This window comes from Rhodnius prolixus, unplaced genomic scaffold, assembly GCF_049639745.1.
Source record: "Rhodnius prolixus isolate KJV_2025 unplaced genomic scaffold, Rpr scaffold_6, whole genome shotgun sequence".
NCBI lineage: Eukaryota > Metazoa > Arthropoda > Insecta > Hemiptera > Reduviidae > Rhodnius > Rhodnius prolixus.
The window spans coordinates 14,810,457-14,829,207 of NW_027411634.1; the positions used below are offsets into that span (position 1 = coordinate 14,810,457).

At 35.0% G+C, this 18,751-nt stretch overlaps 2 protein-coding genes across 4 annotated transcripts in view; one reads left to right on the top strand and one right to left on the bottom strand.

Annotated features, from left to right (window-relative positions):
* Ten-a (Teneurin-a transmembrane protein) overlaps nt 1–18,751 on the top strand; it is a 1,628,256-nt gene that overhangs the window by 689,013 nt on the left and 920,492 nt on the right. For all 3 annotated transcript variants that reach the window (XM_074139868.1, XM_074139867.1, XM_074139869.1), the window contains exons 5-6: nt 1,780–1,884; nt 2,004–2,276. In XM_074139868.1, the coding sequence (XP_073995969.1) occupies nt 1,780–1,884; nt 2,004–2,276 (378 nt within the window). The remainder of the gene's footprint in view (nt 1–1,779; nt 1,885–2,003; nt 2,277–18,751) is intronic.
* On the bottom strand, nt 25–4,490 carry LOC141460166 (uncharacterized). Its single transcript, XM_074139901.1, has 2 exons — nt 4,185–4,490; nt 25–1,199 (listed from the first exon to the last, which is right to left on the bottom strand). Exons 1-2 carry the CDS (start codon nt 4,420–4,422, stop codon nt 1,051–1,053), a joined length of 387 nt encoding a protein of 128 aa, XP_073996002.1. The 5' UTR covers nt 4,423–4,490; the 3' UTR covers nt 25–1,050.

Consider the following 18,751-nt stretch of genomic DNA (forward strand, 5'->3'; position numbering starts at 1 on the left):
GCCTTGCCTCCGCCAAGTGTCCGTACTGCACGCAGCTGCGCTCAAAAGGTTGTTTTCTGCCTAGATCCAGGCCTCTTGTTGCTATGACTTCGCTAACCTTAACAGCGAGTGGTTTCTGTGTTTTCAAGCGTTGGGCGGACGACTCTTGCAAATCCCAGTGCTTTATCTTCAGCCTTTTTACTCTTTCAAAGAGGTTTATTGCTGAAATTTCTCTTCTGATTTGAAGGGGTTCTATACCAGTCTGAATCTCCATAGCCGCAATGGGTGTTGACTTTGCGGCTCCTGTGATCAACCTTAACGCCTTAACCTTAACGTGGACAAATTTGGTCCACGTTCATACCTAATTTTAGGAAACATAATTGAACTTATAAAAAGATTTAAATGGTGACTTAACAAATAATCTTTATTTTAAAAAAAGAAGAATATTGCACAAATTGACTATATTTAAAAAAATAATAATAAAAAAAAGTAACGCAATTTAAGAAAATATTTTGGAAGACTCATCGCTCAAACATTTATCACAGAATCTCTTTTAAATATTCTTTGGATACCCAATTTCGGCAATGGCTACACCAATGTCTTGTTACACTATCCTAGTATCTTCCGCAGATATTAGGCATCGTCCTTTTTATCCGCTCCTTGAAGCTTTTTCAGGAATCTGTTATTCAGGTACTCCTAGAAAATTGTTAGCAAGCCTTCTTCTAATTTCTTTAGCCACCTTGTAGAACTTTGCAGAACTCTTCTCTCTTTTTGTGGCTTAATTAGTTCCAAAGAAGTTGTTTTTTTTTTTAAAAAAAAAAAAAAGTTCAATTCATAATACACAAAACAACACAAGAATATTACATTTTATTCCGATAAATGTGAAATGTTTATTAAAAAAAATTATTGTTACCATCAATAGTTATTTATTAATTGTTTTTGAGTTCTTGTTTGCACATTAACCATTACTGTTTTATGAGGGCTGGTTAAAACCAACATATTGGTATGGACAGCTACTGTTGGCTCCTAATACCTCAATTTACCAATATGTTGGTGGAAAAAAAAACAGCCCTATCTTTTCCCAATATTCAATTTGAGGAATAGCGCAGCCTCTTTCATTTTTTTCTTCATCATGACTGCCATCGCTTCTACTACATTCTGCTTCGTGGCTTCCATGAGATAAAGATATCTTGAGCGCTGCGTACTGGCCTTATTCCTTCCTAAAACAACACAGTGGTCTCTGAATTATTCGATGTACCATCAATAGTTAAAAAAAACAAAACAAAAACTTCACATAATTAACTTGTAGCACTCTCAAAAATGAGTTATCAAAATATGGAAATGGAATGCAAGTAAAATAGTTGCACTATTTATCGCGTGGGTGACAATTGTCGCCCAATTAAATTTTTCTTATGCAGATTGCCGTAGGTTGAATTTTTTTTACTTTATTTATTTACACAACTGCAGTTAGAACCGCAATAAGTGAAACTGACACAACATAATACATAGTATAAACATGCGTAACATGAGAGGAGAATTCAACCCATTGGTGGAACTGCCAAAGAGAACAGTTCACTATTGTGCATTGGCACTTACTTCATTGAGAACATCGCGTGGAGGTTAAATTTAAAATTAACTATTTATAAAAAGATATTGAAAATAACAGCAAAAAAATATTATTTATTTTTTCCCTCTGGGCTTAATACTTAAAACTGGGTCGCCTAAGTCCCTCATGCGGCTATTCCAGGGTCAAAGTTGCCATCTTTGTGTGGATTACATGACTTCTTTGTTGTTTTACAGGAGGAGAAGGTTACGGTGTGGATGGTGAAGATGGTAGCCCTACGTTGCCTAGTTACCGGCATGCTGGAATTAGCCCGACTAGACAGGCATCCCCATATCCTTTAGGTACGTTTATTTTTTCTCAAACTTAAAAAAGGGAAAAGTTAATTTGTAATAATTATCGAATTTTTTTAATTAATAAAATGAGTTTTTTTTTTTTGTAACAGAAATGTTCTTTTTTACAGAATCAACAAATCTAACTTCCGGAGCTTCGACCCCAAATCCAAGTCTGAGTCCAAGATTTGGACGACCGGCGGCCGGCGCTGGCACGAATAATGGCTCTGGCGGTGGTAGTAAGAAAAGTTCGAGTAAATGTAACACTTTGGGTGGCAGATCGCGAGCGTCGCAAGGTTCGAAACGAGGAGTTACTTCGTCTTCTTCTATGTCGTCCGCTTCTTCAGATAATCTACATAAAGATTTGTCTTATACAGAACGACGGCATGATCACGAACTGGAAGGTTAAATTTTTTTATTATTTTTTAATTGAATAATTGGTGGATTCCGTTGGGTTGTCCGGAAAATAATGCAGGATTTTATATTTTCTTTAAAATACCCCTCCAAATAGTAAACTGTTTATATTTGTTGGACTTTTGACTTTTATAAATGTTAACACTTATTGATCCTCTTTCAAACAAAAATGGTTGTTTACCTCTGCATTATTTTGCTACTTGGAAATAATTCAGACCTTACTAAGATGTCAAAGCGTGTTTCTCGCATAATTTCGTTTTACGAGTTCAAACTCGGCCGGAACGGGGCCTAAATGGCCAGAAATATCAACGACGTCTGGGGCGAAGGCAGTATAAGTGAGTGCATGGTTCAACGGTGGTTCCAGAGATTTCGAGAGAGAGATATGAGCCTTGAAGACAAAGAAGGCCGTAGAAGAAGTTCTGCCCTTGATGATGATGTTCTCCAAGCTTTGGTGGAAGAAAATCCCAGAATAACTGTTCGAGAACTGGTAGGGAAACTCGAAGTCAGCAAATCAACCGTCGATGACCATCTCAAGGCGATTGGGAAGGTGAAAAAGCTTGAAAGTTGGGTTCCTCACTCATTAAAACGTCCGCCAAAAAGATCAGCGGTAAGAAATTTGTGCTGCACTTCTTCGCCGAAACAACAGCGATTCTTTTCTGTCCAGAATTGTGATTTGCGATGAAAAATGGATCCTCTACGACAACAGCAGGGACGCTCTGGACAGTGGCTTGGCAATGAAGAAGCAGGACGACATTTTCCAAAGCCCCCAAATCATCAAAACAAAAAGGTGATGGTTACTGTTTGGGGGGCTTCAATTTGATCTGATTCATTACAGCTTCTTGAATCTCACGTTTGACTTCCTGAAAATTGTTGGAGCTTGGCTATGAGACTCTGCCACACCCGCCCTACTCACCGGACCTCTCGCCTACTGATTACCATTATTTTTTAGACACCTGGACCGCTATTTACAAAATAACAAAATTTATTGACCAAAGAACATTAGAAAATGCGTTTTCTGAATTTACAAAATTCTAAGGATTCCAAATTCTATACAGAGGGTACGGAAAAGTTAACCACACGTTGGTAGAAATTTATAGAAAGTAATGGAGACTATTTTGATTAATAAAAACAGTTATAAATCATTAATTTTTATGTTTTCTTTTTAAAACCATAATCCTGCGATAGTTTCCGGGCAACCCGATAGATTGGTGATTGGATGATTCCAGTGATTTCTCATTATAACGTTTTTACATTGAGTGATTATTAGTCCTAAGATAGATTTACATGACCTGAGATGTTAAATTCGGAATGCACTACCTCTAGATGAGTTTAGCCAATTAGGTTTAGGCTCTTAGGTATAAATTAGACTCCCTAGTTTGTGATAATTAAGGAACGGATTTTTATGTATTTAAAAATGCCAAATATTTAATTAAAATATGCATTTATTTTTGTCAATTATGTGGAAAATATGTGATTTTCTTAAAATATTTTCTGGAATATTTAAGTAAAATGGACATTTTTTTTAATGAAAATGGAATTTTTTTTGGGGGGGGGGGCAAGTTATAATTATTTATACAAGAAAAGAACATTTTTACAATTTATAATAATTTATTAGGAACAAAATAATTTGTTTTTACAAGTTATAATGATTTAAACAAAGAACATTTTTACTATTTATAAAAAGATGTGTTAAATTTTCAATTTTGAAAACTTCACTCTTCGAAATTGTTTGCAACCACATGAAATTTCAAATGTTGGAACGTAAAGTGACGACGATCTGGGCGTAAGATGGACTTGTAACGACTAAAATCCTTTGAAATGAGGATTTTTAAATTTGTGGAAAGGGATATCTGCTCTAACCAAAGCCCGACACAGATCTGTACTCAGAGTAGACTTACTTGATGATGGAGATGTAAGGAAGGCTTGATAGGACGTCCTCTCTTTCTTTCTGTTTTTATTCTCTATGTGCGATCCGGTGGCAATATGTTGGGTGACTTGGGAACGTTGAGAGCAAGAAACACGCTTGTCACAAGCTGTGCAGTACAAAATGTCTCCTTCACTTCGAAAAAGTTCTGCTGGAAACTCGCAAAGATATTTAGCAACCAGTTTTTTGTTTGAGGTCGATGTTCGTGGCATTTCACCCAAAAAAGAATACAATAAGTGACCGAACGAAATGAATTGGACACTTCAACGAACGAGCTGAAAGAACAGACAACTTCAAAGAACTAACAAGTGCACGTCACTGTTTAGCAGCATTCTGTGTAAATTACAATAACCATTGTACCCACTGTGATTCACAGCCCTACAGTCTGTGGTTCACAGTTCCTGTCAACCACCTCCCAATTATGAAAATATGCCCAAAATGAAAAATATGAAAAAATATGTACATATTTTGATTAAATATGTAGAAATATTTATTTATTTTAATCAAATATGTATAAATATGCGATAACATCCAAATATGTGGAAATATGTGAAATAAAAGTCAAACGGCTTAAAAAGTGTCAGTATGAATACTTCTAGTTTAAAAACGTCTGTAAATTGCCTAGAAAAAAATATGTAAATACATACGAATCCGTTCCCTAGTGATAATAATACTTGAATATATAAGAAAGTGAAAGGCTTAAAATACCTTAATGAACGCTGAGACGGTGGACAAATAAAAAACCCGGTATAATTATGCCGCCTGTAAAACAGTTAATAGCCTTTTGATATTCAACAAATTGGAAAAGGGAAATCGCTTTCCCAAGCTGGGCTCTCAGTGAATAATGTACTAAGTACATAAATAAATAAAGAGTGGCTCCATTAGTCGAGCCTGCCGAACAGAACGTCCTGGCTCGGATGGTACGGAAGCAATGTCACATCCCAATGGAATCCCCAAGTGTTTTTTTCTGCTATTTCTTTCCTTTTCTATCTGCTATTGCTATCTCGCTCACACACTGAGTTCATTAGACTAATCCGGAGTCCAATTAAAGGACCTTCTATTCTCTCTATATATATATGGAGGATATAAGGGCCACTACCGCCTACCCAGGCTACACCCCCCTCTTCGACCAATCAGGTGTTTATAGGCTTAGTTAGTGAGAGAGCACCCTTTCTCTATGTATCCTTGATATACAAACAATTAAACAGGTACCTAAATAATAATGGCTGCAACTCAATGAATTTGGGTTTTTTACCCATCAGATTAATTCAATTAAACGTTAAAAAAACCAAAAACAAGCAAAAAAAATTAAAAGAACATTATAGTTATTGTTTAAACAAAAAAATCAGCTGATATTTTAAACCCTTGACAATTACAAAACAGAAATTGGCAAATTTAAACAAACTTTTTAGTAATAGTTATTTATTTAACAAGTGTGGAAAGTAGTACTTTTCCTCACGCGAGGCAGGGTTTGCACGCACGAGCGAGCGAAGCGAGGCGATTGCAAGTGCAAATTGCCGAGTGTGAGGAAAATACTTTACATTCGAGTTAAATATTATATTTTTTCTGCAACCATTAGATTTATTAACTAAAAAAAATTAAAAATTTCATTTTTACAGTCTACAAAAAGTAATTTATTTATTATAAACATTTATCGTTATATTACAATTATTTACATTACTTACGTATTTACATTACTTATTACATTTTCTGCTGTTTCTTTTATTGATGGAGGAGTGTTTTCTAAACAGGCATCACTAGAATCCATTTTAAATTTCTATAAGGTAACACTATAACCTTTTTAACTGTTATAATTAAAAATATCTAATTATTTATTAAAGTATTATTTTTATTTCTATATTCCTTTCAATTTTTATTTTATATTTTTAATATTCGTTTTTTAATTATTTAGTTACGTTAGATAAGCTTATTAAAGTTTTACAGAAAATATTTATGTTAATAACAAAACTTCTTATATCAAGGAAGCACAATAAAGTTTTTCCACTCACTTGTGCGGAAAGTGACACTAATGGGAATTTCCCCCCACTAGTGTGGGAAGTTGGGCATTACACAGCTGATTTTAATTGAGTAATGAGAACTTCCCTACATGGTTGCAGAAAAAAGAAATTTGCCTTACTACAATGCTTGATCATACAATTATACGAGGTGTGGCTATTAAATAACGAGACTATTGCTGTAAAACATTTTATTTTAAATTTATACATATTTAGTTATTATCACCTTCAATATACACCACTCCCCTATCCCTACAACGCTCCATGAGAATTTACCATTGTTCGAAACAGTGCTGGAAGTCTTTTTCTGTGAGCTTCTACATGACGCGTGCCGCTTTTTCTTTCACAGCTTCAAAGGACTGAAATCGTGTTCCTTTTAATGCAGATTTCACTTTGGGGAACAGATAAACGTCACATGGGGCCAGGTCAGGCGAATAAGGCGGATGGCCTTAAACTGGGATGTTGTACTTGGCTAGAAACGTCTTGCTACAGACAATGCAGTGTGAGCCGGCCGGAGAAACCATGACTTGTTCTTCACACAAATCGGGTCGTTTTTTTTTCCTTACTCTTTCACCGGAGTTGAGTAAGCACCTCACGGTAGTAATGTTGATTAATTATAATCGATATTTTCATGTCCGTTTTGGACGTGGAAGGGCGACCCGGGCGGTCATCATCTCCGACGTCTTCTCGACGCCATCTTGGAAACGCTTGAATCTTTCAAAAACTTGCGCACGTGATTAACATTCATCGCCATAAACTTCTTTTAATAAAAGGTAAGTTTCAGTAGCGGTTTTACCAAGTTTTGATAAAAGTTTGAGATTTGAAAAAGGTTTGAAGTTGTATTCTAAAATTTGAAACAAATGTAACTATTACTAAAATAATCTCGATTACAAAACTACCTAAATAGTAATTACTCTAAAATGGAACTTAAGAATATTCTAAAATGAATTTGGGTAATGTTTATTAACTTACTCGGTTGGAGAGAAAAATTTTTTCTTTTTAAATTGTGTATTTTCCCACTTTTTTTTTGAGAACTTTCTCGATAATGGCTTTTGAGATATTCTCTAAATTTCATATTTACAATTTATTCCAAATTGTGTTATTTGAATAATTTTTTGGGGGAGACAGAATTCATTTTGGTAGCAATGAAAAGAATCTGATTGTAACAGTATATATTAGATGTAAGTTTAGTAGATTTTTACAAAAATGTAAAGATTAGAACTTCAGTTGTTGTAATCAGATTAACAAAATCTATAAAAGAAGAGAAAACCACACAAATAACCAAAGAATAATTGCACTTACGAGGGTCGTTTGAAAAGTCCGTGCAAAAATAAAAACTACTTAATTTTTTGGGGTAAACCTTTTTTATTTTTCAACATAGTCTCCTTTTAGGCTTATACACTTCGTCCAACGCTGCTCTAGTTTGTTGATCCCTTCCGAATAATAGGATTTGTCCAAGTCTGAAAAATAGCCATTCGTTTCTGCAATCACCTCCTCGTTTGAATAAAATCTTTTTCCCACCAGCCATTTCTTCATATTGGGGAACAAATAGTAGTCCGAGGGAACCACGTCTGGAGTATAGGGGGGATGTGAAACGAGTTTGAACCCTATTTCCATTAATTTTGCGACCACAACTGCTGAGGTGTGAGCTGGTGCGTTGTCGTGATGGAAAAGGACTTTTTTGTGGGCCAATCGTGGGCGTTTTTCTTGCAGCTCGGTTTTCAAACGGTCCAATAACGATGAATAATATGCACCTGTAATAGTTTTACCCTTTTCCAGATAGTCGATGAGGATTATTCCTTGCGAATCCCAAAAGATAGTCGCCATAATCTTTCCGGCCGAAGGAACGGTCTTCGCCTTTCTTGGCGCAGATTCCCCCTTGGTAGCCCATTGTTTACTCGTAGATTGTTCTTTGGTCTCAGGAGTGTAGTGGTGTATCCATGTTTCATCCACAGTGACGAAACGACGCTTAAAGTCCTGCGGACTCTTCTGGAACAGCTGCAAACCGTCCTTGCAACACTTCACACGATTTCGTTTTTGGTCAAGCGTGAGCAATCGCGGCACCCATCTTGCGGATAGCTTTGTCATGTCCAAATGTTGATGCAAAATATTATGTACCCGTTCATTCGAGATGCCCACAGCACTAGCAATCTCACGCACCTTCACTCTTCTGTCATCCATCACCATATCATGGATTTTATCAATGATTTCTGGAGTAGTGACCTCAACAGGGCGCCCAGAACGTTCAGCGTCACTTGTGCCCATATGGCCACTCCGAAAATTTTGAAACCACTTATAAACTGTTCTAATCGAAGGTGCAGAGTCACCATAATGTTTATCAAGCTTCTCTTTAGTCTCCTGAGGCGTTTTGCCTTTCATAAAGTAGTGTTTAATCAACACACGAAATTCTTTTTCGTCCATTTTTTGAAAATCACTCGACTTCCTCGATTCAAACGAATGCCAAACACAAAGAAATAGACCGATCTGGCTGAAACTTGGTGTGTGTTCTTCCAAGAGATGCTACTAACTAAACGTAACCTCGATACGCGCCAGTAGTGTTATCTCTCTGACTTTGCACGGACTTTTCAAACGACCCTCGTACAGCTTGAATGTTCAAATTGATTGTTCCAGAATAGAACTTAAGGTAACCGTAGATCATCAAATTAGTTTTACCCATCAGCGAAGAAGGATACCGAATGTACCCGAATTTTTCGACAAAGAAACTACTTATTTCCACTGCCATCTGAAATTTAAATCATTTCCTATTTTATCTAGGAAGCACTGAAAATTAGAGCAAATGATCTGTTAATGACAAATTAGCTTAATACTTTTTCGCAATCAAAATTAATTGCCCCACTATTTAGCATTAATTAATGTAACTTTCTTTTTTCTTTGGGTGTATTTTGTGTGGTAATTCTGCAGCGTAGATATTTTAGAGTGAACTGTGTAGCTGTAGACTCAAATCACTTATCCAAAACAGACGACATCCAGGGCAGCATCTAAGGACCTTTACTTCTCTCCTTCTCTATCAGCAGATACACCTTCATCAAAATACCATTCTTGCTGATAATCCTAAGATCCTTTTTCGATCTTCTTATCACCTTTCTGATGTTCCTGAACCTCTATAAATACCAATTAAAATATTTGCGTATTGCTAGACGTACGAGTCGTAATATCACTCGAACTTCTAGTAACAGACTTTTTTATTTGAGTAATATACAGAAACTTTATTCTTTCAATCATTTAATTGTTGTTATTGCTGTAGAGATAGTCATCTAAGTATTAATTAACGCACCATATTTTGGTAGACATACTCGGTAATCATTTAACTGACAAAATATTTAAACTGATAGAAATACATAAATCATTTTTCTCGGGAAATAAAAGTAATTTTTATTAGTGAAAACTTAATATAACTTTTTCAACTTCTAAAATAATAGAAAATACAATTCTTTTGAAGTAACTTTAATAAAGTATCACCTTTTAATGTATGCAATAGGCAAGAATTTAATTTTCTAGATAAAAGGTAATACAGGGGAATCAAAAGTGTTGAATCGACTGCCAAACCATGGCCACCGGGTTTCATGTGTATATTTGTTTAAGTAAATTTACATACAACAACAGAATCTCTCATATTCACACTAAACAGGAATGTATAAAGTCAGAAGAATGGACTAGGGACACTCTGGATTCAAATTTCACTGAACACAAAGGTTACTATAGTGTAAACCAGGGGGCATCCCGACAATGGCCCCGGACCAGTCTAGTCATTTTAGATCTCTCTCTCTATATGTGTATGTACTTTAGTATATAAAGGGGTTGGCTAGGATAGTTAATAGTTTAGCAGAGCACGTATGTTAACTGCTGATATATAACACAGTATGTGTGTTAACTACAGCCAGGCCTATAATTATATATTATTAATTATTGTGTATGAGACTAGTTTGTTGGCCTTAATACACAGCCACTTATATAATATATATATATGTGTATATTCGCATACTCACCAGTGTATATATAAACTCTAGGTGCTTACATAAATATATATTCAAGTGTGTACCATATGGATACGATATTCTAGTGTAGTTAATAATCGCATTGTATAATATACTAGTTGAATAATTTAATAACTTTACAATGAAATAGTATCAGGCTAGACAAGCGTGCTATAAAAACTAAAATTTAGTTTTAGTTCAATTGGCAAATAATCTAATAAACTTTATAGTTCATTAGAGCGAAAGGAAAAAGGTTAATAAAGCGTAAGGAGCGTTTTCAAGGCGTTTTCCTGAACGAAATAGCTTTTCATCACTTTGATTTTAGTTGAATATCTTACGGTAAATTTTCTACATTTTAAGAATGTACCAAGAGATAACTTTCACATTGCGATGCAATTCTTGAACTCCTATAAGGCTAAACTAGATCCCTCTTTTTTTCGTGCTTGGTTTGCTAACTTCGGATGTACATCGACAAACGAGTAACGTCAAAAACCGCACAATAGACTGAAAAGACTTGAAATTAACCAACTAAACAAATTATAGCTACAATCAAGTATGTAGGCAATTGAAGCAACGACTGGAATATACAGGGTGAACCAGTAAGTAATGTCCATAGACCTACTGTGTGTAGTACATCTAAAGTGGACTTCAATGACGTATTGGACAACTTCATATTTTCCACTGTTCATGAGTGACGTCACTTTAATTTTTTTTCTTCTAAAAACATTACTTTTTTGCAATAAAAATGTTATTACTCAAAAAGTTTTGGTCCGAATTCGATTCTGATGACACGGTTAGAAAGACAGATAAATTTTCTAAAAATTGATACCATTTCGAAGCATAAGTTATTCTCCAAAGTGACGTCACTCAAGCACAGTAGAAAATATGAAGTTGGCCAATACGTCATTGAACTCCACTTTAGATGTACTACACACAGTAGGCCTATGGACAATACTTCACCCTGTATAGTATTAATACACAATAGCGTTCTCAAAACGAGATTGAACTATGGGGTTCAACTAAACTTTCAAATACTAAATAAAAGTCCGATCCTTTAAATTCAAAAAAATTATTTGTGAAATTACAGATGCTCCTTTACATGTCTTTATCGCTAACCTCCTTAACGATCTAAAAACTGCACTTTAAAGTGCAGCTGCACAAAACTGAATCACGAGAAATTCTTTTATTCTTTTCTTTTCTTTAGAAATCCACTGACACAAAATCCATTTCTTGCCTTCACTTCTATATTCCAGATAATTCCGCTTATCGGTTGAGACGCTGTCCCGCTTATCCAGTGGGACAGCTTCTTTCCTCTAGCTGGTCCAGTAAAGAAGACTGCTTTTCGACGGACGCAGGGGGATTTTTTGTGAAATAGTCTCAATCCCCAAAAAAATAGTCCATAGGTGTCCAAATCCGGTGAACGAGGTGACCACTGAATCGTGTTGATATAACACCATAAGGCATGTAAAGAGATATCCCGATAGGCTATTAGATGGGCGTGTTATATCGACACAGGAGGCGATTCAGTGGCCACCTCTCTCACCGGATTTGACACCTATGGACTATTTCCTTTGGGGATACCTGAAAAACAAGGTGATTATTCATAACTTTTCTCTTTCTTTTCTTATTTCTGCTTATCTAGAAGCATTTCTAAATCTAGGTGTATCAGAATGAAGCCGGAATTGCATCTGTAGATGAACTAAAGCAAAGAATAATAGATGCCTGTAACTCGGTTAAATTTGAATCTATTTCTTTGGCAGTAAGGGACAATTGGCAGGAAAGAGCATTTCTATGCATCTCTAATGGTGGAGGCCATTTCGAGCATGATCTGTAATATTAATGAGGAGTAAAATTTATAATAAAATAGTACTTTTCTTCTTATTCAATCAAAAAACCGTTATAATACTATCATTTTGAAATTTCTTATAAGATCATGTTTTCATTCATAACTTCTAAAATATCGCTCACAGAAAAAAACCGTTCAAGTAAATTTTTCTTAAAAAAAAAATAGAGGAATCTATTTCTGAAATAAAAACCACACCTCCCCATTTGAAAAAATGAAGTCGGTGCCTGTATCTCGCTTCTGGAAGCACCGAAAAAAATTTTGCAATTTTTTTTTTTTGCGTTTATTTTTGCTACAATCAGCGCGTTGGCGCTATAAGTAACAGTGATAACAGTATCAACAAATAACAGAAGAATACGAGTGGAGAAGTTACCCAGCGGTAACACTCCAAAATAGGCTATTAGTCGCTCTCTTCACTTGAGAGGAGATCACGAGGCCACTGTCTCTTAAGGCGTCTTGTCGGGTTGTCAGGAAGAGTTCTAGAAGAAAGATTTTTAGCTAGAGGATTTATATGAGATTGCAGGCTGAAGTGGAGTTTTCTGTATCTTGTTTTAGCAACTTGTGTGACAAAAGGAATGTTTAGGTCATTGTGTATAGTCAGGTTGGAGACATAAAAAGGAGCGTTTACTATAGTTCGATGTATTTTAGATTGTAGAGATTGAATCCTTTGGAGATTGGAGCGTTTGGTTGAACCCCACAGCTCTATTCCATACGCCCAGATGGGTTTTAAAATAGATGTATAAATTAGTCTTTTGTTGTCCAGAGAGAGTTTTGATCTGTCGTCTAAGAGTCTTTTAGTAGTCGATAGCGTCTGTTCAGTTCTGTTCTTTTAAGTCTAGTGTGGGGATTTACAAATTAAATTTGGATTTCTAACAAAAAACTAAGGGAACACGTATTTTTTAGTTTTTTTTCTAGCTATCTTAGTTTCCGAGAAAAAGTCGTTATCCATATAGCTTGGGACACCCTGTATAGAAACATATACGTAGATTGTAAATGAACTACTGCAAAATGGACGTTTTTTAAAAAAAGTTTGAATCTACGAAAAACTCCGGGGACCGCTCAAAAGGTTGTAGCGTAGGTGAAGGCACTGCATAAAACAGGATCTCAGAAACCACACTGTCTTTAGGAACAATCGAGGAAGATGACCCAATTTAAACGGTTTGGGCGCACGCTCAGTAAATAAACTTGAAAATTGATTTGTCTAATAATTTGAACTTTCGGCAATAATTCTTACTTTTGAAGATCAATACTTCATTCGCACAACAGAAACGTCCCATTCTTAAATCGTATTGTAAAATGTGATGAAAAGTAAATCTTGTACGACATTACGAAACGTTTTGGTCTTTGAATGAATTTTTAGAACAAGATTTGAACCTTCCAAAAACAGTTCTCAAAGTCCAAAACCCATTAAATTATTGAATAAATAAATAAAACGTGAAACCAGTGGTGTCAGCTAATGGTATCCTTTACTATAAATTTTTGAAAGGGATGAAACCATCAATACAGACAGGTATTGTCAAGAAATATGCCGGAAATTAAGCCTACTGGCTGGCTATTGGTCAACAAAAGGGGGTCCCCGCTCGAATTCCATGACAACGCTCGCCTTCGCTTTTTTACAAAAATTGAACGACATGAAAATCGAAGTTCTGCCTCATCTTTCGCACTTCCCAAACTGGTTATCATCTTTTAATGTAACTGGATAACCTACTTATAGGTAGAACCTTTATTATTTAGCGTCCAGGCGAAAACGGCACTTATCGGGTTCTTGAGCCCTGAGGATCTAATTTCTACAGTGATTGAATAAACTGGCTTGTTCTTTTTTAGCGAAAACGAATTGTACCATTTTGGTACCCTCTGAAAACCCAATATTTTCCTACTTAGCTTGAAGCAAACACCACATTTGAAGCAGGAAGGAAGTAAAGATTTCGAAATTATGGCTTATAAGTTATTAAAATACCTCGACCATGGCGATCAAAATTAAAAATTGAACAGTTTAAAGTTTTTTTTTAAAATCTTTTACGGAAATTTGCGACTGCAACGGTTGTTGCAACAAGCAACTGTGATGTAATATAGTGTCTTGATTGAAGATTGGAGAAGGCATCCAGTGACGACACTCCAATAACGAGATCAGATCTCAGTACTGTTATGAAGAGAGTAAGTCGCGGGGCCATCTTCTCTTCAATCTCCTTGGAGATGTGGAAGAAGATAAGTGTTCAATTAAAGGATTAGGATGAGCTGCTGTAAAGAAATGAAATTTTAAGAAACGAGTTTTAGTAAGGTCGTTGATGAAAGGGATTTTGAGATCATTACGAAATGGTGAGGTTAGAAATGTAGAATGGAGCGTTAAGTAGTTTTCGTAGTATTTTTGATTGTAAAGTCTGGATGCGTAGAGAGTTGGAACGTTTAAAAAGTTAGGATTCATTTTTAAATAATGAAATGAATGGTTTGCAAAATAGGAAAATAAAGAAACTGACAAGACGTTCATTGTTCATGCAACTAATCCATTTGGAATTGATCTCTATGGATGAATTAAGTTGGAGAATGGTAAAAAATCCAAAGATTTTTGTGAACGAAACGAACCATGATGCTGGTAATTAGAAATTAAAAGTGGTATTACAACAAGCGCCAAAGCTAGAGCGCAGGAATTTGGACTGACGGCTTTGAATCCAAAATGTGTGCATTTTTTAAAAGTCACAAGATGGTAGATTGCTTAGAAATGGAGTTAGTTACATTCTTCCCTGTATGGAGCCACTATTTGGTCAGTTTTGTGGAAGTAAAGCCCTACCAATACCATTATATTTAGCTTTGTTTCATGGATGTCGAAAAAGTTTCCGACTAATTCCTCCATAAAGAAATATGGTCCACATTGGTAAATATAAATGTAAGCAAGGAATCGTTCTAAATAATAAAAAGCCCTCTTTTTTATACTTGGAGAAATTTTATTATAAGAACAACTAGTTTGTATTTTTTAGAGTTTGAAGAAGAAAAAGTAAGAATATATTTTGCTGTCAAGTAAGTACTCAAGCTGAAAAACTCTAAAGGAATTAAACAGAACGGAATAGTTTGAAAAAAAGCGATATAACTATCAGCTGGGAAAAGATCGAGTAATGTCTTTATAAATCGAATAGCAGATCGATATGTACGAAAAAGTATTGCCTACTCACATGTTCTTGCTTTTAAATATCTAGTTCTTAGTTTCAGTGGTAAGGTGAACGTAGAACTAAACCAAAGAATAGCAATGCATTCAAGCATGCAATGAATTGCAGTTTCAATAGCAAAGATGAAAGATAAGGACATTAAATGCTGCTGATGGACACAAGTGAATCTTGGGATCTTAAATGCAGAAACAAATCTCGCAAACTGCAAATGTAAAGCTTTTTTTTTTTTTTTTTAAGAAGAGTAGATACCACTTCAAGAACAAGGCATAAGATAGCTTCTCTTGTAGAAAACATTGAACAAAAAATAGTACCTTAGGCGGTTTGAGCAGGTTAACTGAAAATTGTTGAAACTAAAGCACACTTTTGAGCGTTTTTTGACAAGAGACTCAAAGAAACGAGCGGTAGAAGAAGGAGAAAAACCGGAGAAACCATTACTAAAAAATATTACCAGGAAAACTAGCCAGGATGGCTGGTTTTTTTGTAAATCCTCTTCACTTTCCTGTATAAAAGGATACGATTAAGAAGGAGATGTTAGTTTTCAAATAATGCTTATGCTCTAAACTAATTAAAACATTTTCATCAGGTTTGTTTTTTGCAATAAACTTTAGCTGTAACTCCTAATTTAAACTTAATGAAAGACACGTGAAATTTTTTCCGTTATTGTTGAGAGTCTCAACAAATTATTAAGTATAAATAAAGGAAGGTAAAAATCTGTTAACATTAAACCCAATTAATCTGATGACATTGAAGTAGAAGTAAATACTTAATAATAAAGGCTAATAATATTTCCTCAGATTGTGGAATATTTGCAATGTTAATTAGTAAAATTACAACTGGTTGCACAGCGATGCGTTCGCTGGTAATAATTTATATATGTAGTTCATCGCATTTCTACCTTCAAGATGTTTAGATAGGCGAACGCAGTTGTTATTCAGTTATTAACTATGAACGGGTTCACAATTCCAGGCTGATGCATTTGGTGAGCTTGAATATAGCTGGCTCCTTAATTAATGGAAATTAATGCTAATAAGGTAAAGAACTTGTGTTTTGATGCACTTTTGTAAATTCCAATGCAACTACTGGAATAGTCAAACCAGTGTTTTCTAAATAGAACTGATCAATATTTAGAAAATTAATACAACTCAATTTTCTGCTTTTCTCAGCGTTTAATCTTCTTGGTAACTATTTCGTCGACTTTTCGCAATTTCAGTATATTGAAATCTCCTTGTAACAATTTTTCGTGGAAATAATTACTAAAAAAATCCCTTTTTTTTAGAAAAATGACATTTTCGCTTGAACAATTTTTTGAAAATTTCAATTCCATTTAAATTTTAAAAATCCAGTAAGTATTTTAAAAGTATTGAGGCCATAAATTACAATTGTTTTACTCTTTAGAATCTAAACTAATCATAGCGATTATTATTATTCCTTTTGTTAACGAACAAGTACATATATGGCAGCTTTAAAACCGAGCGGTAATTACAAATATTTAATGGATATTTTGCAAATTCAATCCAGGTATTAATCTTTACTATCTTAGTGTCGTTTCTTCCCTTAAAAATACTTGGTTGCTTGTCGACAGCAAAGGTTGAATTTATCACAAAACAGGTTCAACACTGAAGCTATAATTTCTCTAATTTTAGAATCACAATTTATGCCTAAAAGTTGTAAAAATAATTATGTGGCAGCCGGTAAATTAAAATTAACATTTAACTCAAGAATAAATTCAAACCAAAAATGTGATTACTGATAAGTGATAAGTGATAACTAACCAAAGACATCTGATTGTAAAAGTAAACAGAGAGGTAACAATACCACAAGTTATTCTATGACACCTGATTGTAAAAGTAAACTGAGAGGTAACAATATCACAAGTTATTCCATGATATCTGATTGTAAAAATAAACAGAGAGGTAACAATATCACAGGTTATTCTATGGCATCTGATTGTAAAAGTATAAACAGAGAGGTAACAATATCACAGGTTATTCCATGGCATCTGATTGTAAAAGAAAACAGAGAGGTTACTGAATCACAGGTTATTCTACTTAACACGTAGTATGTGAACCGCTCAAATCAAAAACAAGTATAATGACAACCCAAGATGTGTTATATATACTCAAAAAAAAAAAACAAATTATGCGTTTTCTAACAAGCTTAATGAATATCTTAATCTTGAGAAATAAAAATATGAAAAAAAAATAAGTTTTGAATAATTATAATATCCTATTATTTACCTGGACTTTTCTCGCATCCCAGGTTGGGAACCCCTGCTTTAGATTAAAGCTGAACCCAACTATTTCGTACGCCTCTTCTACCTCCTTAGAGGTGTGTGGCTCACTTCTTGCACATCTTCCTCCATCATTCACTGTCCTCTGCCAAAAGCTCTTCCGGTCGTCCCATACAATTTGTTCTTTTTTCGTAGCCTCCTTTATCCCATCTTCTCACCTTTATCGCGGTGTACCACTCCCACTTCGACCCTCAACTGATGATGTGGCCGAACCAGTATAGCCTATTCTCTTCTATTACTTCTTCTGCTAGCTGTACATTCAAACTAGTTCTTATTGTGGTGTTACGAATCCTGTCTCTTCTGGTCTTCCTCAGATACCTCATCCCAGTTGCCTGTATTTTACTTTACTGTTTCTTAGTTCATATCCAGATCTCCGATAAGTATGTGAGAATGGGCAAAAATGTGGCACTTCTTTGACACTTCTATGTTACACTTGACCGCGTTAATCATCCTATTTGCAACGCCTTTCTTTCCGATTCTTTTCATCCGTAGATAAATCATCGCTTATATAATCAGTGCATAATAATCAATAGTAATAATCGTAATCATTCAGAAATACATTACTACATAATCATCGTTTTAAATTGTTTTGCAAAGTAAAATTAAATAAATAAAATGTAAACAAGAAGATTGAGAAAAAAGAAGTGATATTCTTTCTTTAATCTTTCTCATCAACCTCTTCTGACTTGAAAGAGAAAGCTAATGAAGTATTTCTCATCTAGATGAAATTGGCTAAAGGTACGGAGCGCTGAACAGTGATGAGCAGGGACAGTCTCGGATTCAAACTAGTCCCGTAATTGACTTACGCTTCGTTTCTCTGACGCGCGCAAAGTACTACCTCTGTACGTATGTACAGCTAACCTCCTAGCTGAGAGAAACCATCCTTGCTAATCAACTGCTGGAGGAATTACTCCCTTTTCTCACTGTCCTCTTCTCCCTTACACCCTCCATCATCGAGATAGTCTCCGTGTCGTCCACTGTCTCCCCTCAGTAAATCCCCGTATATCCAATCAATCTCCTTTAAACTCTCGAATAAATTGACATTTTTACCAATTGGATTGCATTTCTACAGACTCCAATAATAAATATTACTGAAACTCTATTTAAATTAGATTCTGTTTGCAAAGTTAAAAGTAAACTAAAAAAAATATATAAAAGGATCTTTCTTCTGACAGTGTACATAGGATTGATTTCTAATTTAACAAAAATAAGAGTAAATAGTGCGACAAAACAAAGTCTA